Source organism: Maylandia zebra, linkage group LG23 (assembly GCF_041146795.1).
Source record: "Maylandia zebra isolate NMK-2024a linkage group LG23, Mzebra_GT3a, whole genome shotgun sequence".
NCBI classification, from domain to species: Eukaryota; Metazoa; Chordata; class Actinopteri; order Cichliformes; family Cichlidae; genus Maylandia; species Maylandia zebra.
In genome coordinates, this window is record NC_135188.1 from 5342523 (window position 1) to 5367891 (window position 25369).

Consider the following 25369-nt stretch of genomic DNA (forward strand, 5'->3'; position numbering starts at 1 on the left):
AAAAAAGGGGACATGATGAAGGAGGAGAAAAAAATGAGAGCGCAAATGGAGAAGAGAGAGAAGTCCAGGGAGGCGAGCTGCCTCCAGTTCAGATGCTGGTTATACTAATCTGTTCAATTAGCACCATTACAGGCCCTGCGTGCAGCCTGATTATTATTAGTGTAATCTTGAACTGCAACGAGGACCTAGGCCAGAACAGCAGTGGTTGTAGAGAACAAGGAAGAATAAACACCTTTCACTTTTGCTTTTGAGAAAACAGTTGGTCTGGATGTAAAACACAGAAGCATTCAGCACATCTAAACTGACAAACAACTAGTCATAGGCATGTAAAGAATCCACAGACATTAAACATCCTGATACACTGAGATCAAATCATTTAAATTGAGTTTAAATTACCTAAACTTTCAAGGAGGTACTGTAAGACAGAGTTAAAGTTCTTACTTCTAGCAGCTGGCTAGCAAACACTGACTAATAAATGTTTCCTGCTCAGGTCTCTCCCTGCCAGAGCAGAGCAGGACAGCACAGGGCAGCTGTGTATGGCTATATCCACTCTAATATGTTTTCATATTAAACAGAGTTTCTGCACCATTAATAAACAAACTGAAGCAATATCTGTCCATTCACCTAAAAATGTATTTTACATGTCCACTGACGTACACCTGGACAGTCTGTGGTAGGAAGTTGTAGCTTAATAAAATGCACAGTTTAGCTGTAGAACAGCTAAGAGCATAAACACCAGGCTCAGCAACACCTGTAATTTGTTTTCCTCGTTGAATTAACCACTGGTTGCCAAGACCAATGCTTTTGTTTTCTCCCACAAAAGGGTCATGTGATGGGGTGTGATGACTCACGGAAGGACAGATAGTGACTGATGAGATTCAATCAGTCAGCAGTTGGATGTTGGTGCCTGCATGATCAATTTATGATCAACCCGTCCTTACTAAAACTAAATCTTAGCTTGGTAGAGTTTTCAAAATACTTGACTTCAGGGGACCTAAAAGGACACAGTAGTGTGGTCAGATATATGCTTTAGTGGTGAAAACACTGGGATGTGACCACACGGTAATTAACACATAATGCACCAGCACAAGCATAAATTCCGTCGGCCACTTTCATAGGTTACGTCGTAAGCTCTCTAAGATTGCCTGTGTCTAAATCTGGCCTTGGTGTGGATGCAGCCTAAAAGACATGTTTCTATATGCAGGCAAGTTCAGATTTCAACACAAGTAGGACCTAAAAACCGATACAGCAAGACACACTCACTCGTCTTCGCATTCAAGCAAGCATACACTTACTTTCCCATGTTCCTTAACATCTAATCAATTTGCAGCTGTGATAGCAATAACCAACGGATAAAGACATGCACTGGACTCACACTGGGTCCTAGCTGAGTAACCATAAATATTTCATAGGCTGCAAAGGCTACTGTTTAGTTTCAGATGGAGTAAGCGAACGCACTGTCTTTTTCCACTGCACCCACATGCCTAGATCAAACAATGTTTAGTCATTTAAATGGCTTTCTAGACTGCTGACACTGCAGCGAGAGAGAGAGAGAAAGACGCAGAGCTGGGGGAGTCCAGAAAAAACGAGGGGGCTGTACCAGAGCGCAGCTGTGAGAGTAATTATGTGCTCTGAAATGTGATCATTTGTGATGAATAATGAATCGATGGCTGAGATAGACTAGCAATGTTTGGCAAATGGAATGAAAGTTGTATTATGAGAAGCCAGAATAAGGCACAATAATATTATGTGAGTGCATGATGTGGGTGCATTACAGAGACTTTGTGCGTATGTGTGCATAGAAAGTGACACTGTGATATCTAATGTGGTGTGTGTGTCCATACCTCCTGTATGGTTCTGGAGCCGGGAAAGTTGAGGTTGTAGTCCCTCTGAGCCTCACGGTGGCTAATGACCAGCAGGAAGTTTTGGTTTAATGAATCCTGAAGAGCACTAAACGAGAAGAGGGAACATTGGAAACCGTAAGAAATAGGGATAAATGCTATAAAGGAAATGAAAACACAGATTGATGCAGAGAGAAAACACCTAAATGAGGTGACAGAACAATGACACAAGAGAAAGAAGAGGGCAAAGACAAACATACATAATTGCTAACAGTGACTCGAGTTGAGTAAAGGGCAAGCTGAAACTTGTCGACTAGTGGTAGCCTGCTGGCCTGTGGGGAGGTGGGTGCTTCCTCAGGGGGTAAGTCGTTCTCTTTTCTGGTTATGTCTTAACAAGCCTGTCCAGAGCTATGTTCAGCACAGCAGGCTCCAACAGCTATGACCACCTGCACATTAACAGCGGGGAGTCGATCAATCTGCCTTAACGCTAACAAAACAGGAGAAAAGGCCTACAGTACTTTCAGAACTAAAAAATAAATATAAATAAAAAGCAACATTTTGCTGTGGCATATCCTGAACTAGCTGAACACAGTCAAAAATCTGAAATAGCCTAAACCTAGTCCAGTTACAGTTACAATAGATGTATCTAGAAAGCTGTTAATGTTGTTGTAGGCAGGTCATAAAGTATGTATTGACTGACTATGCTATAGTTATCTCCATTTGCATTCCCTTCAGCGTGAAATTCTTTTCACCAACTTAAAAGTGAAAAATAACAATAATACAAAACTAAAACTGAATGTGAAAAAGTTTCAGAGTAATTCTGCAAATAAGTCCAGCAGACATTTACTAAGAAACTTTCATATTAATCTGTGAAAGCGGTATTTACAGACAACCGCTGCTCTAAGATGTTGCCTCTGGACCGACACCCGTAGCTCACTTACTAACTTACAGCAGTGTTAGAGAAGAAGAGGTGGGGGAATCAACTTTTGGAAGCTTAATTTACAATAAGCTGTGAGGTTAAGTAGCGTTTTGAGCAAACGCTGGGTCTGTGAGGCTGAATAGCAATGGGAGGCTTAAAGGCCGAAACAGGCACTTAATCAGGGCTCAGAACCCAAGAAGAGGAGGAAGAGTTGAGAGAAAGAGAGGGATGGGGGAATTAATATGTAGCGCACACATTAATTATGCAATCACACCCTTAATCTGCGCAGATCTGGACGAGCTTATGTTAACAGAAGCTCAAATTTACTGTAATGACAGCATATTTACATTGACTAAAACTACGAAATCAATATGTAAATGTAATGTTTGTTGTAGCTAACTGGAGAAGATTGGAAATGTGTGAAGTGGGAAGGATGGATGCATATGTAATAGGCCCGAGCAGACGGATGAGAGCGATGTGTGTGCGTGTGTGTGAGAGAGAGGAGAGATGGAAGGGGTAGGGACATATAAATAAGGATCTAGCTAATATCACGATTATGTTTGGACACAGTCCCGAGCTGCTGCTGGCAAGCGGCTAGACTCCTAAATAGGCAGAGATAGAGGGTAAACTGAGTGGAAGTGTTACTCTGTCCTTCCAAGCAAAGAAGGAACATCTTATCAGTCATTTATGGCAGGCCGATGAGCCATTTGGTGTGTGTGTGGGTGGAGGTTCTGTTTGAGATTTACTTTGAAAAATATATCACTCATCATGCTCTATAGTACAAATATAGCTACTTAAAATATCAAATGCATTCAGACCGGAAACAAACTGCCACTCATGATGAGTCATCTCCTTGTCATTTCCCATCTGTCTAAGGAAGGCCTGCTGGTTCACATATAAACAGAACAACCATGTTTCAAATCTAACATCCCTTTGTCTGGACCGCTTTCACCACCTGTGTTTTCAAAGCGGCTGTCTTCTCGGGGAAGCAGGCCCTTCAAGCAGTGCAGGGTTGAAATGTGGATGTCGCAGTGTTTGCTTCTGCCTTCAGAGGTCCCTTTCTCACTCAACACACACACACACTCGTTGACATCTAGGTCGGCCCGGAACATCTCCGGAGGCACTTGACATGGCATAAGGGTGCCGTGAGGAAAATGTCATTTAACTTTATGGACAGCAAAAATGGAGCGTTCTGCAGGGGGAGAAGAGCAGGCTAAACAGATTGGTTTCATTCTGAGGTAAGCCTGTCGCCTAAGCTGTGAGTCCCCGCGGCACAGAGCAGACTCTAGACCTTATTAAACTAGCACTGCCAGACACAGAGACGCACACGCACGCACACATGCACACAATGTGACATGTGCCTACAAAACACCAATACCCATACACGCATACGCTGTCCCATAAACATTCACCAAAACTGCTCACTGGTATTTACGAACTACCATAACGCGTGTTTCAGCTGCTGCTTTAAATGCTTGAAAAAACACACCAACCAGCAGAATACACGCCAGCTCATCTTATGCCCCTAACAGGTACAAAGGAGGTTCTGAGGCGCACACGAGAGTCTGCTTACCTCCTCCATATTTTGCATCCACAACAAAGCAGAAAAATGTGAAACCATTCAGGTTCTGCTCTATTTTGATCTGCCATTGTTTCCAAAAGGTTATTATTGTGCTACTCGCACAATCCTTCGCATCACTGCTTTAGCTGACCAGTTAGCTATCTCCCTGAAGTATCTGTGTATCTGAGACTGGACAGCTGACACGCGGAGGTGAAGCGTAAGCCGACAGGCAAAGCTCAATAAAACAAGAATACATAAAAAAACCTCATGAATCGCTTTTTTAATTTCAAATTCCTTTCCAGAGTTCAAATTAAAATAACCTTTCCTCGGCAAACACGTGCCTGCTCAGAGCTGGAGCAGAGAATAAACAATAAAGGAAACAGGCTCCATTGAAATATTCATCAGCCCTTCATCATTTATGCACGAGATTAGCTCCTCCTTAACACCATCTTGTATTCACATGCGGTCATCAACATGGCCACAGAAAAACTTCAGACCATTACTAACTGCACATCACTTCACTAACTAAATAACTATCTAAATGAATCGGTGCTCAAAGGAATACCTCCCGAAGCCTCGAGATTTATTTCTAATCAAACAAGACAACCAAAAGGAGTTTGCTCAGCGGGATCATAATGACAGTGCAGCACTATTTAATCAGTCGGTTTTGGTGGAGGTCTGTGTACAGCATGAGCCAAGCTCGACAAAGTAATTGCTTTGGATATTACCATTTACGGGAGATTTGAATTTTTACTATGAGCACTGAGAAATTACATTTGGGTGGATAACTGTCTTTTCAGATTAAAAAAAAAAATACAAACTAGCAAATATAGTTCGGGAGACAGTGAGAGGTTCATTACTCTCATTCAAAATGTGTGTTACAAGCCATTTTATTTAGATGGTAGTGGTTCCTTTTTGCTTTTTGTTTGGAAAAAATCATTAGCAGCTAGAAGAAAACTTTCACTAAGAGATGTTTTTTCCTGCTTTCATAACTATACTATTAAGTTAAGTTAAGGTTATTCATATATACCAGTTTTAAAATATTATCAAGCAACTTTACGTCTCTGCACGTTATACTCCTGTCATACCTGCTGTGTGTTATACTGCTTCTCTGAAACCAACAAAAGCTAAAAATGAATATGTCTCAACAAGCAAAACAATCCTGGTAGAAAATGTGTCTGAAAAATGTACTTACACCGTTTTTTCCCCCCTTTTTGGCTTTGATACTGAATATCAATCATGCAAAATCACAATGTTGAATATATAAACATTTTCAGTGCACACCATATTGCAGTCTGTAATATGGAACATAGCTACCAGCCAAATTAAAAGAAGCTCAAACTTCGATAAGACAGTCTGTATGACCGCTATTTTCTTCCTAGATGTCAAAAAGATATTGCCCGAGTGCCACGAACCACCCATTTTTACACTTTGTGGTCATCCTATTACATGCACCATGTAACCTAAAGAAATCCCATAAAACTGCTCTGCCATAAAGCCGACTTTGGGATACCTAAAATGTTTCTGTTGACACCACTGCGATGGTTTTAAATAAGATGTTTTAGCACTGAGGTTTAGCTGCAGTTATCTTCTGGCTTGTATTATATTCAAAGGCTTTTCAAATATTCTCATAAATGACAAGAACCACTTGTCAGTGCATTATTAGAGCACAACACCACTTTCACTCTAAATATACATACACAACAACATTATACACTCCACAAAAGGTTAAACACAATAAAAATAGGTTTTATAGCAGAGCTCTTGTACCGAATTGTGGCAGACTACAAGTGCAACTAATAAAGAGGCAACTCCGTGTGTGGATTTTTGAAGCAAACACTGTTGCCGGATGCCTGTTTGAAAATGGCTTTAGTGTGTGCAACATCCATCCAAGTTGAGACAAACAAATAGATTACTTAGAGGGAAATGAGATACATAGTTTTTTTTAATGTTACTAATTAGATATTCTGCTATATTTGGATTAATTATGGTTAATTAGATAATAATTACATGCTGGGAGGCTACATTTTATTAGAAACTTGTGGGACAGTAGGTCAAAAACAAATAAAAGTAGACCTTTGTCTTAATGTTAACCCGTAAAGTGCTGCACTCAGTTTTGCTTATTAGAAGTGAAACTGAAATCAGGGCCGTGGTTAAAGCTTCTCAAAGGCAGGGATACAATATAATCAACAGTAAAAAATAATCATTAAGATATATACACACTATAAGAATTACAGATTTCCTTCCATAGTGAAGTTTCAGATTTTATAAAGACACACACGTCGTTTTTCATGATTTTCTCATGAAAATCAAGCTCTTTCTCATTTTCCCTCATACATTGTAATACTCATTTGATTCATCCTTAATTCCTCTAATTATGTTGCATGAGTAAAATGAGAAGACTGCCACTTTCATCAGTAAATCAAATATTATAAGATATTTAAAACACAAATAACACAAGAACTGGTCATTTATGGTCATTTGATACCAAATCAGTTCATTCATAAGACATGAATACTTTGAGATGGTATGACACTAATTCTTGCACTGAGATCTCTCTGCTACAACAAATCTGCAGACACTTCACATGAACTGTGTGTATATGGTGTGACCACAGTTTATTTTTACTACAAGCCAACAGCCTGTTTGGTCTCGCTACAGGGGACTGCTCCCTTCACATTCTGTGATTTGTCACCTATCCGCTCCCAGTATGCCAACATGGTCACCATACGCACGCAGGCACACGTTAATAGACAATTGCATGTGCATATACACAAGAGCCCACCCACTCCTTTCAGCCCCAACTGTCCGCCGCTAAAATAGCTGACACAGAATAACGAGCTCCTGACACCCAAAATGATATCGATAACACTTGGAGGAAAGGCAACGGTGCTGCTAAAAAGACACAGCAGTCGGTGTACGAGTGAGAAGATGAGGAGAGGCAGGGAAGAGAGAGAGCAACGGAGGGTCATTAACTGACAACACCGTATAACTACCACTTAGCCTAACTAGCACGGAAAGCTGCAAACTGCCAAATTACTTCCTCCACACGTATTCTGCTGACATGTGGATGCTTTCTCAGGGGAGAGCTACAGTACAATTTTTGTTTTTTTAATTCACAGCTGAAAAAAGAAAAGATTAAAAAGAATTGGAGGTCAATGTATGACACGCCAATAAAAAAAAATAAAAAAAAACCTAAACAAAAACCCTCTTGATCTTCTAACAAACGAACTAATGCTCATTGCAGATACATGCCCCGTACTAGCCACAGAGCTTTTGATGATGATTTGAAGATGATTCATAGAGACACGGGAAACTCTGCTCACAAAATGTTATACTTCAAAATGTCCCAGACTACGTCACAACTTATTAGGTTCCACAATTACATAATTATGCACTCAAGAAGACCTTACAGCTGCTTTTTTAATGCAATGTTAAATTGATAAATGCTGATAACAGTACTGGTGCTGGATCTGAAACTACACTGCTCAACCATTAATTTCAAAAATATTCTGAAGAACACATAAAACACTAACCACTGCTGGTAAATTTCCATTAAATCATTTCTTTCCCGTTTTGTTTTTAGCTCACAGACCATGTCCTCGGGGACATTAGCTTCAAAAAAGAAAACCAATTCCGTTATTAATCACAGAAGTGGCACTGTAGATCCTCAATCATTCTGCCTGGATGTGTCTTCAAATTACAGCGCACACAAAATTACACGGCGGGGACAATGACAGACAGCAAACACTCATACAAACAAAGAACTCAAATACTGCAACCATACAAATAGTGCAAGGTAATATTTTAAAGACATATTCCCACAAACAAAAAAATGTGTACCCTTCATATCTATCATTATCCGTCCAATCCCCTCAAAATAAAAAATAAAAATGATCTTTGTCATCCTGTGATAACCAAGTAGAATAAAGCAGATATATTATTTCTTTGGATGATGTTTACCTGATACTGATGAAAGACCAATCACATGCTCAGCTGCCAACTATGATTGTATTACGGCTACGACTTTATCCTGAGCTGCCTGACATTTCAGAGAAAAAGGTTGCTAATGCTGTCACGCATTCACTAAGACAACCCGAGAAACCTCTGGATGAAGAACACCGACTTCACAGGCTTTCCCAGAAAATCTCTATTGTTACTGCGTGTTAATGTGTGATCTTTCAAGCAAGGTATAAATAATAGATATGAAGTGTGGCTGTCACATACACAACTTCTGAAGAGAAAGATGCAAAGGAAAACCTTTGGCAAGCAACAATATCATAGCGAAGATGACAAAGACGGACGACAAAATTATTATTTGCATAACACACAAAGAGTGTGGCACCAGACGTTCCTCTCATCTTCTCAAAATGTCACAAAGGATGTGAAAAGCGAATGTGCACTGCCAGGTCAAATGTCTCCTAATAAAGCTATGAAAGCAGCGTTGGCTCCCTCTCCTCTTTATAAGTGGAGATATAGCACCACCTGGTGTTTGAACTGCACTCATGCCACTACCTATAATGATTTATAGTGTATACGCAGCAGAATGACAAGAAAGGATTTATCCCCATAATAAGGATGGGAGTTAGAGAGTACCTGTTTTTGCTGGTGCTGGCAGTAGGGGCAATGTCGGGGGTCAGGACATACAGGCTGTTGTTCTTGGGCAGGTGTAAACTTCTCAGCACCATCTGAGTACACACACATAAACATACACAACTGTAAAAAGGTCCTGTGAATGAGTTATAGCTGTAGAGACAATATAAATTAGATCGGCTCCTAAATGCAACACCTGTCTGGTAATGTAAAACAATTAACAGAAGGAGCAGACTTGTGTTATATCGCCATTTTTCTTAGTGTCTTAATGTGTTAATTCAATTCAATACAATTCAGCTTTATTTATACAGCACCAATTCACAACAGTAGTCACCTCAAGGTGCTTTATAAAAATTAAAGCTTTAAACTCACACTATCAGACACATCTCCGCTCTTCCACCCTTTCAACTGCATTTTGGACACCGGAACACCAAGCTCTGTTTCAAGGATCTGTTTGATTTCTCCTATGGATTGAATTAGACAAAGAAAGGAAAATTGACCTTTTGTTTGCAAAAGTCAGTGTGAAAGCGTTAAATATGGACACGGTACATCTGTGCGAGTTTGCGGTGCTCACCAACTGTGCTGCCCTCCTCAACCACCAGCTCTACAGAGCGTTGCCGGTACTCGACCCTGAAGTTGAGCATCCGGGACTGACGCTCTACGATGTGTCGGGAAGAAGGGTTGATTGGGCAAAAAGCTGAAGCTGAGGACGATGGAGGTGAAGAAGACGAAGATGAAGAAGAGGGGGGAGGAACTGCGCTTCCTGCTGCTGCGTCAGCTGCTTCTGAGAGGCTAGGAGGTCCGTACACTGTGGCCTGACTCGCCTCACTGGAAAAGTTACTACAGGAAGACGGTCAGAAAAGAAATTCAAAATAGAACTAAAATGACTTCCTTGTGGTTGTATGCTGCTTCAAATTATTCAAGTTATAGTGCAGCTCCATGTCTGTGTAAACTCATACAGAATATTTACTTTAAATGTTAGGCAGCAAAAGCAGGTATAACCAATTCAATAAAAGACATATATGGTCACAATCTCCCCTCGTGCCCCTCAGTTATGGTGCTGAATAATGACTGAAAAACTGCTTTTGGCAAACATTATGATGCTGCAATAAAGCTGACCTTTGACTGTTTGGATACCTAATGTCATCAGTTTATCCTATCAGAAATTTGTGTGAAACTTTCAGGCATAACAGGCTTGCGCAAGCGCAAAAGCCATGCTTAAACATTTTATCAGTTTAACAACAGTGGAGAAGTCACTGGCCTGAGCCGTATGTTGTCCGCCATAAAAACCTCCACAACAAACCTGAGCAACAGGAAAAGGACTAGATCCAACCATGTTAGAATAATCTTAATCTAACTGCACCCCTGCTCATCAACTCAGTGAGAAATAAAATTAATCCACCAATAAATTAAAAATTAGCATTTTTTTTCCTAAAATCAGAATGTCATGTACTGAGTTACAAATACTGCACACTCAAAGACAGCTCCTCACACGTGCGCTGATAAATTAATGACTTTCATTGTTTGTGTTATTAATGAAATTGTATTTTATAGATATAAACTTGTAACTTAGATGAAAATAAGATAACATTTTACGTGTAATCGATGCAGGAAATCAACTAAAACAACGGGTTCACATAATGGCTCTTGATGTTTTATAGTGTATATGCAATCAACATCAGGCTGTTGTGAAATATACCAACAAAGGAACAGAGATAACACATGTGCCATGAACTGCAGAAAAGTGGTGGGAAATCCAAGTCAGGACATACTGTAGTTGGAAGTTCTCCTTTCTCACCATTTCCAATACTGCAAATACTCGGTTTGACTTAGGCGATACCTGAGTAGAGCACGCAGCAAGGACACAGGACAACCACTCGTTAGCTTTGAATTTACTGAACTCATTAACTGTGCGACTGTCAAAGATCAGATATCACACCTAGACTTTGTACTGAAATGTTGGCAGATTAAATATCACATAATTGCCAATCCAACTGTGACAGGCACATTCATAAGGCAGTGACTAGAAAAGTTTAGGGCTGCAATGCATGTGGGAAAACTACAATAAAAAGCATATCATGTTAATAATTGAAGGTGCTAACTGTACATTTGCTCTAAAATCAGAGATGGTTTACATTTGAGACAGATGATGCAAAAAAAAAAAGAGATTTTGCAACAAATATTAAAGAACAAATATGAGAGATCCTGCCAAGATCATCTTTTTTTTAATGCTGAAAGTGTCGAGGGGAAATAAGGCTGATTTCAAGAGCTGTCAAAATGAATAGAAAAAAAGATCCCTATTGAAAAGGCATTTAAAATATCTCTTATAGTGTTCTGGGCGTACTTTTATCCTTTACTACAAGTAGATGGCATTCTTCTCCATCTAAACCAAACTACTGAGGCCTTCACCTATAACAGGACTCATGATTTCAACAGATGACGGAGCGGAGTCTCATGAGAAAATCATATTTAACGCTCTTAACAAGCTGCTTATGATTCTTAAATTGCTTAGTTATAAAGACACGATTAAAGACAGAAACACTGTTTAGACAGCAGTGCTGGAGTACCCTCCAACTGGCCCCAGATCAGGTCACGTCATCAGAGTCTGTTTACAGGACAACTCTGGCCTACTCATACCAATGCCAGCCACTGAGTGAATGTGTTCGTGACAGTGTGTGCCTTCAAGAAAGACTGGCAATATCCACATGGCGCAAGAGCTGAAAACAAACTACAGCACATGCATGTGCACACGTGCGCACAAGTGACTTGCAAAATAAAACGGTTAAGGGGATGCCTCCAGTGGGAGGGTCTAGATTAACTAATTGCATTCATGGCCCAAGAGCTGACAATAGGTCACTCGTGCACATGCATGCATGTGTGCATGTTCGCATACACACATGCATTGTGTGCATGTGTATGCATCAGCTCATGAGTAACAACTAACTGTTGAAGGAAAGTGAATGGCACAAACCCTCTTAAAAGAAACCCGTTCTAATCAGAAACTGTGTTCAACTTGATTCTTAGCAGAAAGCTTCCTTGCAGGAAGTTTTTTTAATATCAATCCTCCATTAAAAAGCAGAATAGAAAAATCATAGCAGAAGCAATACCCTGCAGCTCAGTAGACTCTAGGTTATTATTTCCTGGATGTTGCTGCGTGTGACTGTTTTTATTGAGCTACACTTCTGTATCCACTATAACCGTGATAAAGTTCACAACGCCTTGTCAACACTGAGATGAGGACTTCATGTTCCTGCAAACACAGTCAGATTTTGGTTAAGATTTCCTTATTTATTTTCTGACTCGCGTATGCAGGTGATGTACATCAGAGGCACATATTTCACTGAGAGTTTTTTGGGAATCCCCAAACTCATTTATGTGTTTGCACATCTGCCTGTGATTACGTCTAACCTTTAACTTGGTCATTACGGTTTGACAAAAATACAAAAGTGTTCTGAACTTATGCAGCATTCCCTTGGAATTAAAAGGTGAGCTGGTACGTTTTCTCTTATTTAGAGCAGATTTTTGAGAATGTGGTTATTACCTTTGTAAGATCCCGTTTTCCTGTGGTATGACCCCATTGATGGCTGCCTGTAATAAATGCAGAAGTCAAAATTTCAGTTGTTGTCCTTTTGCCTTCAAACACCAAATAACACCATGACAAAATATGCAACCAACGTAAACTGAACTAATTTCAAAGAGGCTGGCAGATGCAGCATGGATCACCAAACAGGTTTTAACTGTAATTACTGTAATAAACTACTTTTGGCAAACAAACTTCATTTAGGCCTCTATGGTCTTAGGTCTATTTTCATATATATGTATATATATGAAAAATTAAATATCTTTCAATAAAATTTACACATTTTATACGGACTGACTTGCAAACTCTGTCAGGCTGACAGGTAGAGTCCGACCTGTGCGTTCTGAAAGTTTACAAATTCTGTTACTTAAAAGAAGAAAAAACACTGAAGGAGAGTGAAAGATCAGAACAAAGGGAAATGAAAGGCCAAATATAGCCACTGTCTGCTTTGCAGTTTGCTTTTGTTTGAATCGACAATTGTTTGGATTCCTCTCGAACACTCACTATTCTACACTGCCAAACAGGCAAAGTAAAGCTGGTAAGCGCTGTTATAATCATATCCACTATTCATTGTTTGTATGAAAAGCAATACTAGAATTTTCTTGCAAAGAAAAGGTATAAGGAACTGTGAAATAATGGCAAAAAAACACCCAGCCCCATCATCAAACATGCTATAGTTGGCCTTCATTGGAGTATACAGTCATTATCTTTAGGTCTTATAACTGTCTTTGCCGTTTATCAAATGCCACACATTACTGGCTGGTGAACTGCCAGAAACTCGGTGGGCAGTTATCACGAACAAACATAACCTCAGCACTTATGAACACGACTCTTTGTCTCTTGACTGAAGCTTCCACCGGCTTCGGTTTCAACTTAAAGTCACAACTTTGTTTCTCTTTTCTGAGCTATTAATTTGTGTTTAAACAGTTTCTGTCACATTTTAAAATGTCACAGTGGGAAGAAGCTCGAAGAAATAATAAAATGAATCACTGATAGTTAAGTGTCAGATCCTGGCATTGCAGGTAGCTTTAGGTGCGTTGATAAGTAAAAAAAAAAAAAAAGAAGACTTTTAAAAGCAACAGTGCATTCTTACTCAATACAAACATGCTCAGGCTATAAAAAGTTTAGCAGCATTGTAATGATCCATTTATTTTATCTTTCCTAACACTAAAAACAGCTGCAAATGGGTCACCCTTCCTAAAAAATAAAAAATCACGTCTGCTTTTATTACTGTAAATTTAAAAATAAAATAAAATGGACAGTAAGCACATAAGAGCAATGGCAATATTTCACACCACAAACTCCAACTTGCTGGCAGATGCAGTACTAAGGTATTGGGGTGAAACTCCACACTCACACTTAGCAAACACATTTGTTTTTACAAAAACTAACACCTACTGCAGAAGAACTGCGAGCCATCAGATTTACAGCCGCAGTGAGTCCAGCCCCCACTGTCTATCTCGCTGCCTGCTTTGAGCTCCTGCCAGCATCTATCTAAATATAGACTGACCTCTTCCAATATGCACTTCATGCTGAGAGGTGCATCATGAATTAATACAAACCTGACGGGATTACATGAGGAAATAATTTGCCCGTTACACAGTGTGCGCTACTGGATGTTAACTGCCCTCTTGAACCTGCCCTGTAGACAGACTAAGTCCGTGTGTCCAAGAGTAAAGCCCAATAGAGCCTGCAGATAATGAACTTACCACTAAATCCCAGTTATTAAGCTCTAACAGAGTGATTGCCTCTGCAATGTTGTCAATTCCAGTGCAAGCCTGTGAGGGGAAAGCAAAACAAAAAATGAATTCAGCAGACTAATGCATCGTATAAGATCAAATTCTAATTGTGAAAAGAACAATAACAGTTACAGTTTAACTACTACTCTATTACCCATAAAAGCAACGTGAAATGGTAACAGTCTTAAGAACGATTATGAACATTCAGTGATGTCTTGATCAAAACAAGGTTGCCAGTTTCTCAGAATCTCAGTAATACATATTCAGCATGACAACAAACATGGGCTTTAATGTCAGTACCATTGAAATAAATTAGTAGGTCTAGTTTAAATGTAAAACCTTAATAAATAAATAGAAACAGACTCAGATAGTAAAACAGTAAAACATGTACTGAGCATTTTGGTCTTTTGGTCTTTAAACCAGCATGACATTTCAACCTATTAGACATGTGTAAGAAATGTCTATTTTCTTTATAATAGGAGCAGTTAATACTTAAAACAATATTTATGCCAACATTAAGGAACATTTTATGCCTATTTAAAATGACCCTCTATAGAATTCATAAAGTTTTTACTTGATGATGAAGCGCTCTTCAAGTATCTACAAAAAAGCAAAGTAACACTGGCATGTCCCTGCTGTCTGCTGATACCAGGAAAATTTGGTGTTAACAGCAAGAAATTAATTCAGAACAAAGTGCGATGCGGTATTGAAACCAACAGCCCAGTACTACATATCAAGAATAAAATCCAAAGCAAACTAGTTGTGTGTGTATATAAAGTATATTATCATGCTGGCTAGACATAACCTGGACTTTAGCCCAGCCTTTGATACCACTGATCTTGATTCACAAGTCAAAGCCCTGTCTTGGATTAGTTTACTTCATATGTTGCTGATAGAATGCTTTTGGTTTCAGTGGGCAAGATGTTTGCTCAGATCTGCTCTCATCATCCAGCTTCGTACAACGATCTGGTTTAAGTCCTCTGGTGCTTTCATTGTATAGTCTCCCTCTCTTTTAAACCTTGTGAACTGGATCTGGTTGAATAATTTTTTACAGTTAAATGCAGACAAAGACAGCACATCTAATTATTGCTCCTCAGAGCATTACTGCCAAATCAGACAGGAACTGGGGTCCCTTTATCCAATCTAAAACCTGACATGCTAAATCATGGGATATTTTGTCTGCTTTTCAGTCTTTGACATTTAATGCTCACATTAAGTCTCTGATATGCTGGTGTTTTGTTTTGTTTTCCATTTGAGAAATATTACTAAACTCTAAAAGTCAATTGGTGATGCTTGTTTAAGACTTTGCCTCCTCTTGCTTGGATTGCTTTTATTCTCATTCTTTTAAGTTCTTACATTTCACCCCACTTTTAAGGGTTTTGCATTGCCTTCCTACCAGGTTTAGATTTCGGTTTCAAATCTTGGTTCTGACTTTTATGGCCCACTGCATCCCTCAGGTCCTCATATTGGGGCCTTCTTTTGATTCTGCATACCCATTTGAAAACAAAAGGGAATTCTGCCTCCAAACCTTAGCTCCAAAATATGGAAGAGGTTACCACTGTTTAGAAAAAACAACTAAATTGTTTAGATAAGTATTTAAGTAGTGGTTGTGATTTTGGGTTGTTTTGCTTGGTTAATGTGTGTCAACTTTGCGAATAGTGCGGGCTAGTTTTTACCCATTCACCTTTTTAAAGCACTTTTTGACGGTCCTTTGTCTCGAAAAGAGCTATAAAAATAAAAATCACTTACTTCCCTAACAGTATACTAAAGTAAACTTGCAAACAAAACTACAGTAACAAGCTCTTCACCGGGGAGCTTGCGTACAGTTAGCTAAACACAAACAGAAGATGACGATTATATGCTGTTCTAGTAAAGACCGTCAGATAAACAGAATCATAAATTACTGCCAGTTTGCAAAGGTTTATCGCCATTATCGCAATGTTCACGGCAAACTGGGCTTAACATTTAGAGTCTTTATGGATGACACAGTTTCTGATAAGGATTTGAAACGCTGGCAAAACAATGTGTAAACAAGCTGACAGCAGCGGCTAGCCCCGAAAATTCCCTCTCAGTAGTAGTTGGATCGTTATATGTAAACGATTCAAAAGATTAGATGACTGTTGTCATCTGTCTGGGTCATCTTTTCTGTTATGTAGTTATTGGTCACACAGATAACAGGCTTCTTCATAATCAGGTAGCAAGTTGTCAGTGTGTTAGCACAGCGTGCTAACCACAGAAACACCAGCTCAGGTCTGCTGTTTACCACGCCAGTCCGAGGCGTTTCAACAACAACGGGCACATTAATGCCCACCTCGTACAATATGAGGGGCTAAGAAAAAATGACACTCACCTGAAAATCGGCCAGAATCATTTCTCTATCCATGTTGCTATCGCCGCTTTCGGAGGCCATGGCAATGACTGGCTAAAAGCAGTTCTTGTTCCACTGGCTCTCGCTGCTTTCTGTACTCACACAGGGACGCTGAGTGCTGGTAAAACTGTTTGCTTAGGCGTGGCGGCGAGTGAACGAGCTGTCAAATTGGGAAATGCTGAACTTTCTTTGATTTTTAACTGCTTCAAATAGACAAAATGCTGTAAAGTAACGTTACAGTGTTCAGTTATCTCATATCACTATTGTCAGCTTTACGGCTGACGTAAACCGGAGATTTTGTCGCAGATTGTCGTAAAAAACCCCAAACGCGATAAAGGGAGGTTAACTTTCATGTAGCTGCATGAAATCAGCGCTTCTCTCCTTAATAACTGTACCACTATAAATATGTTTACTATGCACATATCTACAGACTGAAGTCATACATATTTAATATTCTATTAGCCAGGGCTTCCACATGCCTAAGCTTTAGGAGTAACACGACATCAGAAATTATATGACTTTGTCCAAGTGTTATTACAGAGTTGTAAGGTCATTTAGATTTTATAGACCAGTCTTGTAAATGTGACATAGGTGAAGAGTTCACACAGCCAGCCCATGCAGTAACAGGCTCCTCCTCCAGGTCAGCAACTCCGCCTGCTGTCTGGTTCATGATATGCTTTTTGAAACAGATTAAACCAAGCCACCGATGTGAGGCTCTTTCATGAGCAAACCTTCTCCCTTTAGGGTTTCGCCACAGCGGATTATCTCACCCTATCCCTAGCATCCTCTGTCACAGCAATCCTCCTTCACTGCATCCATGAATCTCCTACTGCAATCCCAGGTTTCCCTCTTTAGCTCCTGCCTGGTACCTTCATACTGTCACCTCCAGCTCCGCCTCCAGTCTTTCTGTTAGTGCCACAGTCTCCAAACCAAACATCATCGCAGGTCTCACTTGTGAGACTTTTTCTCTCTTGCTGCTATCCTCGTCTAAACCCACTCCACCCTATCTGCACGCTCTTCTTCACATCTTTAGTGCACTGTCCGGTGCGTTGGGTGGTTTCACAAACAAGTAGAGATCTTAACTTTTATTCAAATAAATATTTTAAATATATTTTCACATCAGTGGTATTGTTATTATTTTTCCTCTTTCCGCATGCACAGTTTCAAAGAAAATTTTGGTCATCTATACGAGTAATATGTTTCTTGGACACTAGAGGGGACCCATACATCATTTATCCTACTGAAATAATATGGCCAATAACACAGTCCTCAGTCCTTGTTAATACAGTCCCCGCTGTAGTACGTAACCAGTGGAAAACTCTGTGGCTAACACACAAGACGTTTCTCCAGATGTCTAACAGAAGCATTGTGAAGCATCGAGGCCTTTTAATTTAAAAAGGATAGGCTACCGAAATGTTCAAACTGTAATTCAGTACCTTATTTAATTGTTTGTACATAAATACGAAAACGACTCGTACTTTTTTAAAAAAGTTGTGTCCACGTGCTTTACAAAGTAAAACTAAAGTGGTCCCAGTTATTAAGTCTGAAACTTACAAATCAAATTAGTTGGCCTTCCCAGGAAAACTAAATGAAATGTGCTCGATTATACTCTTACTAAAGCTCCTAAATATTTTAAATGATAATAAAATAAAAAGTTATTATTATTATTATTATTATTATTATTATTATTATTATTATTATTATTATTATTATTATTATTATAACATTTTATCTTAGGCATTGTTTAAACCACGCCAAAGCAACAGGCGTTGGCTACGCTTGGCTGTTTCTCAATATGCATACTTGGTATTTAGAAATCTCCCTGCACTCTTTGATCGATTCCCAGAAGAGTTCCTTGGCCTCTTCCACCACCAGGACAACATCTGGAGAGGCCTTTCTTACAGTTGAAACCACATTAGTTAATTATTGTTTTCAAGAAGTAGTTCAACAAATGGGACTGAAATCCTCACAGTATCCAGTGCAATCTGTCATCCCAGCCATGCTGTAAAGTAATTATCTCAATCTCAGGCAGTAGTTGATAGTATTGTCCCACGCTTCTTAATCAGCCACTGCAGCAGATAAGGAAAAAAGTTCTCATTGCCCTAGTTTACAATAGATATTAAAATAACAGTATGCATCATATAAACACTGTATGCTAAGATTTCGAACTGTCATGGGCCTGGGTCTGTTATTTTGGGGTTTGATGAATAATTATTAGTTTCATTTGTCTTCTGGAATGCTTATGGTTGTTTGTTGGTGTGATCTGCTCCTGTTCCCTCGCTTCCCTGTGTAAAAGTTGGAGTGAGTGTGTGTGTGTTTGTGTGTGTGTCTATCAAGGAGCCCTACTTAAGAGAGTAGTGGACGGTGGATAGGACTGTACTAAATGTGGCATCTCTCGTTTCTAGGTTAAATGTGGAAACATGTGACGGGAGCAGCACACTGTGTACATAGGCACCAAGGAGGACAAAACTTTACCACATATCAAGGAAAGGAATGAAGGCCTGGGAATTGGGAACACACTGTGGATTGTTGGCACTGTTTCATAGCTTTTTGTAAATAAACAGACTTTCTGTGTTTAGAACGTTCTGCATTTGGGTCCTCCATCAACCAACCCTGACACTAGCAGCCTTAACTTTCATTTGATCACCACAGGACATTGGTCATGAGTTTAATGTGTAATGAAATATGAGCTCGGGCAAATCTTGTGTTTAATATTGCACAAGAAACAAGACAAAACAGCTTTCCTGTCTTTGAACAACACATGGAAATTTTCACCTCTTCAGAACAACTACTGAAACGTGCAGGAAATCCAGTGTTTATTACACAGTGTGGAAACTCGATGCTGGACTCAATCAAACATCAAAGATGATGATGATGATGAGATAGCCTTTATTTGTCAGTTGCAGTTGCCCACAACCGAGATGACAGACCTTGCCAACCGTACATACAATACACAAACATCACTGCTGCAATCTTCGATTGCGCCTCCAGCTGATCTGGTGTCCACATCGGATGGGAGGTAAGCATGGGAGGAGGCGTTGGATCCGGGGTAGGGAGGGTGATAGTGAGGGCGTATCAGTGTAGGTGTTTCGTGCGTCTGCATGTGTGTGTGTGTGTGCGTTGGTTTACAACACCAACTGTCTGCCATCTATAATCCAGTTTTGAGATCCCTTCCCAGACGCCTTAACGCTCACATCCTGGGCCGTCTGACCTCAGGAAATCACATGATAGGGTGGGGCCAGGTTTCACAATGACTCTCCACCATTTGACCCTTAGAACTGAAGAAGCTTCTCGGATGAAAGGTGAAACGTCTTCAAGCAACTCAAAGAAGTCCAGACGCTTTTCTTTGGATGACTGAGAATCTTCACAGACACCTATATTTTAAGTTCTTTCAAATCCCTTGGATGTTGTCAAATTAACATACTTAATTGCAAAATGATTATTTTTAGATTGGGTAGTTAAATTGTAACCTTACATTTTATTGTACTTACTTTGAAGGACTTGCCTTTAGGGAAGTAATATCCCCCAAACTGAAGTAAAATAGTTAGTGTATCTGTGTATTGCTTAAGACCCCAAAGGGAAGTACGGTCCTCAAAAGTGGCACAAAATGGTTTATCTGTGTTGGTTTATCACTGAAGACACCAAAGGGGACATTAAACATTCCCAGTCCCCAATAGGAAGGTAAAAATACTGTATGAAGAAATATTGCTTAATGAAATGAAAATCTCAAGTGATTTATTTTATTTCTGTGGATTTGGAGGTGTAAAATTCAGTTGTCAGCCTGCTTCTAAACCAAACAGAAACCGGTGTCCCCAAAGGGTGGGAGTTAAAAAGTGCGACCTCAAATTTGACTCAAGCGAGTATACACACGCGTGTGTGTGTGTGTGTGTGCACACACACCTCAAACACATATAAATTGCAAATTTATTTATTTATTTGTATTTATTTGAGAAGAAGCCCCAAAACTATGACAGAGCTTCCATTGTCCGAGCCATTTCTCACTATATTAATATAAATGACTGAACTTCCCATTTTTCTAGTGATAGATAGAATATTTTTTCTTAATACAAAAACAAATGGTAGAACAGGTTATAGGTATTAATACAAACATTTCTAAAAACCTTATTTATATCCGTTTATGAAACGATTTTTCCTCTGGTCAGCTGTCAGACTTGTTACCATTTAAAACTGAAAAAAGAAAAAGAATACAATTAGTTTCACATAGTACAGGAAATATAGGAAAATAATCAGCTGTCAAATAAAACAGTAAAATCATTACCTTGTGACATGTTAATCTGATTTGTTAGCAGCATTTCTGCTTCTGTTTCATTCATGTTCATGTATACAGTGTCAGCTTTGTTCTGTAGAAAGATTGTGATTATATTTGTTGGTACTGACTTGGAGCAATGCACCTTTAACTTAGGTTATCGCTTACTTTGAACTCTGCAAACAGAGCGCTGCCCATCACTCTCTGCACTTGGTCCTCAACAACAGGGAAGGAGACGACAAAGTACTACACAGAGATGAAAGCAGACACCAGAAGCTGATATTCATATGTCTGAATTAATGTTTCTTTCTACAGATGCAAAACCAAAACAAATGAGAAACGGAGATGAACCAAACACATTTTTACAAACAGCCCAACTTCAAGAAAAGCAGCCTCTGTTTCCACTTAATTACAAGGCTGGCACTTTCTGGTTCTAATTTAATGCAAAAGAAAAAAAACTGGAACACAATAATTGCAAATTACTGCTTACACATTTTTCTTAAAGAGGGTGGAGGCAGTGGGGACCAAGAAGCAGTGATAAGAAAACCCATAAGTAATCAGAAAATTCTATCAGAACAGTAACAGAAACTCAAACCATCTAAAAACAGTTGAAAATTGGGCAAGACATAATGACTTTAACTGTCCTGCTTTGTAGACATGCATTAGTAGATTGCTGACAGGACCACATTCAAGCATGAGGTAATGAAGCTCTCAAAAAGCAGTTGGGTTACAACTGTGAATATGTCCTATTCTGCTGAAAAGAAAAAGTAAAGAACAAAAAAAAGTGAAGTCTTAAAATAGAAGGCTGAAGCGCTTTATAGTATTTTTTTTTTATTTGTACCAAATGGTTGTGAGAAATCATCATAGGTGTCATCAGCCTGCTTTTTTGAGAAGACACACACACACTGAAGTACCTCTAATGTTAGACTGGCTTGTATTTGGCCATCAGGATGTTCTCTGTTGCCCATAGTGTGCAGAAGATGCTGGATCACTCCAAGAGAGAGCAGCTCACGAGAAAGCTCTTGATCTTCCTCAGCCAGCAGCCTTTAACAAATATTGAACATCATTAAAATGCAGAAAGGACATCGGGCATAAAACTGCCAAATCAAACATGGGGAGCTACTGGCTATTGTGAACCCTTGTGACATGGGAGCAGCTAAAGATAGCTACTTTATTACAACATATAAAGCTATCACACTGCCATGAATAAAATGTTATGTCATGGTTTTATCAAACCATGGCCTAAAAAGTCAGTTTAGCTTCATGCATCTCAATCTATTTACTGGGAAGTATAAACCACTGTCACTCTAAATCACCCTTTTTGCTACCAAAGAAAGTGGTAACAAGGCAACAACACAACACCTGCCAAAAAGGAAATAGTTTTGCAGGTGGTGACTATAAACCATTGTTCTCTTCTTATCCCTCCTGACAGATTTTTCTCTAGTTTTTCTTTTAGCTTATGACTTTGTCACTGCAGCTGGGGTTTAGGAGGTAGAGCAGGTTGTCTACTAATTCAAAGGTTAATGGTTTGAGCACCTGGCTACTACAGTCAAAGTATCCTTGGGCAAGATACCAAACCTTGAGTTGTTCCCCTTGCATCTATCGTGAACAACTCAGGATTTTTGTTTATACTGTCCTCATTGAGTTTCTGTGGGTGTGTAATGCAAATGTTAGAGAAGATATAAGTATGTATGTATGTAAATGAGTGTGTGATTTGTTTCTAAAGGTTTGGTCATAACATCCACATGACGCTCCATGAGCACGGCATGATAGCAATGGTCTTTGGCAACCACCTGCAAAGCCATCATGGTTTTGAACAATTCACATTATGTTCTGTTTGCTAACTGGACAGAGAGATATCCCAGAAGTTTAACTGAGTTTGTGTTATACTGTGATTGAGGAGGTTATTTGGACTCCATACCGTATTGTTTTAGCTGCAGCAGCTTGCTGTACAAGTACAGGGAAAGATCCAGTCATCTCAGTCATCTCTGATTCTGACAAGATTGTATAAGGTTGTCAATAAAACATTTTATGAAAATGACTGTGACAAGTTAGGGCTCATTTACAAAATTATAACACATTCACTGATGGGTTGTGTAACTGTATCACAAACTGCAGAAAGGCACCAATTAAAATATGAAAAGGCGGCCATAATTGGTCAAAAGAAAGAGGTGTATATTAAAGGCTTTCACAGCGCACAACCAAACTCTAATGTCACCTTTGCTGATTTGATGCTGGTGTTCTTTTTCTTTAATAGGCCTCAGTAGAGCCACCAAACCAGTCAGTAGAACTGCCTTCACATCATAATGCTTCAGGTCTAAGATGAGTTTAATGGCTGTCAAAGATATAAAGAGACAAAACCAGAAAAGCTGATTAATAATAACAGGATCGCAATTTTTCATCCACAATCACAATGGCTAATGGAATGATTTGTTATTTCACAGGATACAAAGAAATTTCAGGATAAATTTAAAAATTAGCGTGTCAGCTTACCTTCATCCTGAACTTCCAGGTGTAGGGATCTGAGTGTGTTAAGCAGAGGCTCTACAATGCTGTAATGGGCTGTTTTCATTTTTCGCTGCAAAAGAAAAAATGTTAAAAATCAGTTCTGCAACATACAGACTGACTGCAGTAACATACAGCTTTGTGCATACTCTGTAAAATGGCCTGTATTTGTATAGCACTTTACTAGTCCCTAAGGACTCCAAAGCGCTTTACACAACCAGTCATCCACCCATTCACACACACATTCACACACTGGTGATGGCAAGCTACATTGTAGCCACAGCCATTCTGGGGCACACTGACAGATGGCTGGCTTCACCTGGATGATACATAAGGTGTGCAGAATAAGCTGCAGGGATTTAGGTGAGCTACAAGTCATGCAGGTAATCAGATATTTGTAGACTTGGTCCTGATATCTGGGATTTCCGTGGGACAGGGACTCCAAAAGGACCGACGCTGCCTCTTTGGTTTCATCTCTGTTTGATGTGAACAGGCACTCGCCTATGACTTTAACACCTGGAAACAAAGCAAAAGAAGCATTACTGATAAAATAAACTATATTGTAGGCTGTTTTAAAATCTGATCTAAAATCTAAAATAAATTTACATATGCCACAGACAAATGTGAAATTTACCGTGACTTTCACAGATGATCTCCTTGTACTTGCGACCTGCTTTTGAGACAGTGAGTAGAAGTTTGATGGCTCCGGCCTTGTCATCATCTTTGCTCTGAGAGTGGCTCAAAATGTCCAGCAGAGTGAGAGCTCCTCCATCCTCCAGGAAGTTCATCAGATACTGATCACTGATCAAATCAGAAAGATGGTTTATTGAAAGAAAACATCTGTTGGCCTAAAGATATTTTTGCAGATTACAGTCCCGCATTTTGGGTCACTTACTGACAAGAAGCAGACAGGAAAATCCCAAGTGCTTTCAGCTGAAGTCCCAGGAAGGTGCCTAACATGTAACTGAAGTATTAGTAAAGGGTTGTCCAGTTGCAGGCACATTCTGAAAACTTTATTCTGATATTTTATGCTAGAATATATTCAGCACCATTTGGCTGTATGTGTATAACAAAAAATATGTTTTATGATTTAAATGTGTTGTTTTCACATGTTATGCAGGCCCCTCAAAATCAAGATAGTCCCAAACCCGTGCAGGTTTAACCAGCAGTAGACTTAAATTAAGCCTCATTTAAGTCTTCAAATTAAATCCTGCAGGACTTACGCAAGGAAACACGAATCCCACTACTATTTGGAAATATTTACACCCCACCCAGGACACGTTTTTTGAGCTGTACAAAAAATATATGTCCAAAACTAACAGTTTTCCTAGACCACGGCTGAATAAAGGATACGTGAGCTTCATCCATGTGGTAAGTCGAGCTAGGAAGAGACTGGCGACCTGCGCAAACTCCAGCTCCAGCTCATAAAACGTCTTCCCCGTGTTTTGAGTCACAAAGGTGCTCAACATGCGACCGCGGACCCTCATGTCACCGCGGTCCCATTCCCGAAGAAAGCTGAGAACTTTGCCGATGTTAGCTTGTTGCTCTTGTGTTGACATCGTTTTGTTGCCTTGCTTATCGCTGGTAAACCGAAATTAAGCAACAGTGAAGAAGCAGAGCCAGAAATCTGAATAATTATCCAGAGATACAGAATAACATCTTAAATTCAGAGGCTTGATTTTGGTAGCTTTCTTCCTCTATCTCTGGTTTGCTGCTGCTAACTCGCGGTTGCTTAGTAACGGCCACACACTGGCACCCGGAAACTTGGTGGGAGGAAAATCAGAAGAACTTCTGACACTACTGCCGCTAAAGACAACTAGGAGTGGAGTTGACATCTTTAACACGGTGAAGGAGTTTTTCGCGGAGAAAAAGGTACCTTTGGAAAAGCTGGTATCGCTGACTACCGACGGAGCTCCTGCTATGATCGTCAGACATACAGGATTCATCGCTCACTGTAAAGGTGACACAGAGTTCCCAAACTTTATGCATTACCACT

The 25369-nt window shown here is 39.6% G+C and overlaps 2 protein-coding genes across 3 annotated transcripts in view; both read right to left on the reverse strand.

Moving 5' to 3' along the window:
- The window catches only part of faf1 (Fas (TNFRSF6) associated factor 1), a 60418-nt gene extending 43522 nt beyond the window's left edge, over positions 1–16896 (reverse strand). Inside the window, exons 1-7 of the mRNA XM_004554921.3 lie at positions 16584–16896; positions 14204–14272; positions 12456–12502; positions 9489–9754; positions 9287–9378; positions 8918–9009; positions 1845–1950 (exon numbers count right to left, since the gene is read on the reverse strand). Of these exons, the coding sequence (XP_004554978.1) occupies positions 1845–1950; positions 8918–9009; positions 9287–9378; positions 9489–9754; positions 12456–12502; positions 14204–14272; positions 16584–16643 (732 nt within the window). The 5' untranslated portion in view covers positions 16644–16896. The remainder of the gene's footprint in view (positions 1–1844; positions 1951–8917; positions 9010–9286; positions 9379–9488; positions 9755–12455; positions 12503–14203; positions 14273–16583) is intronic.
- A 2596-nt stretch (positions 16897–19492) lies between these two features.
- armh1 (armadillo like helical domain containing 1) lies at positions 19493–25153 on the reverse strand. 2 transcript variants are annotated; one of them, XM_004554919.5, is made up of 11 exons: positions 24727–25153; positions 24269–24337; positions 24008–24174; positions 23693–23889; positions 23362–23446; positions 23087–23203; positions 22790–22862; positions 21783–21912; positions 21037–21114; positions 20881–20962; positions 19493–20789 (listed from the first exon to the last, which is right to left on the reverse strand). In XM_004554919.5, the coding sequence occupies exons 1-11, from the start codon at positions 24930–24932 to the stop codon at positions 20761–20763; spliced, it is 1233 nt and encodes a 410-aa protein (XP_004554976.1). In that variant the 5' UTR covers positions 24933–25153; the 3' UTR covers positions 19493–20760. The 2 variants fall into 2 exon arrangements, with proteins under 2 accessions (XP_004554976.1, XP_004554977.1); XM_004554920.5 differs by lacking the exon at positions 20881–20962.
- Between the last annotated feature and the right edge of the window lie 216 nt (positions 25154–25369).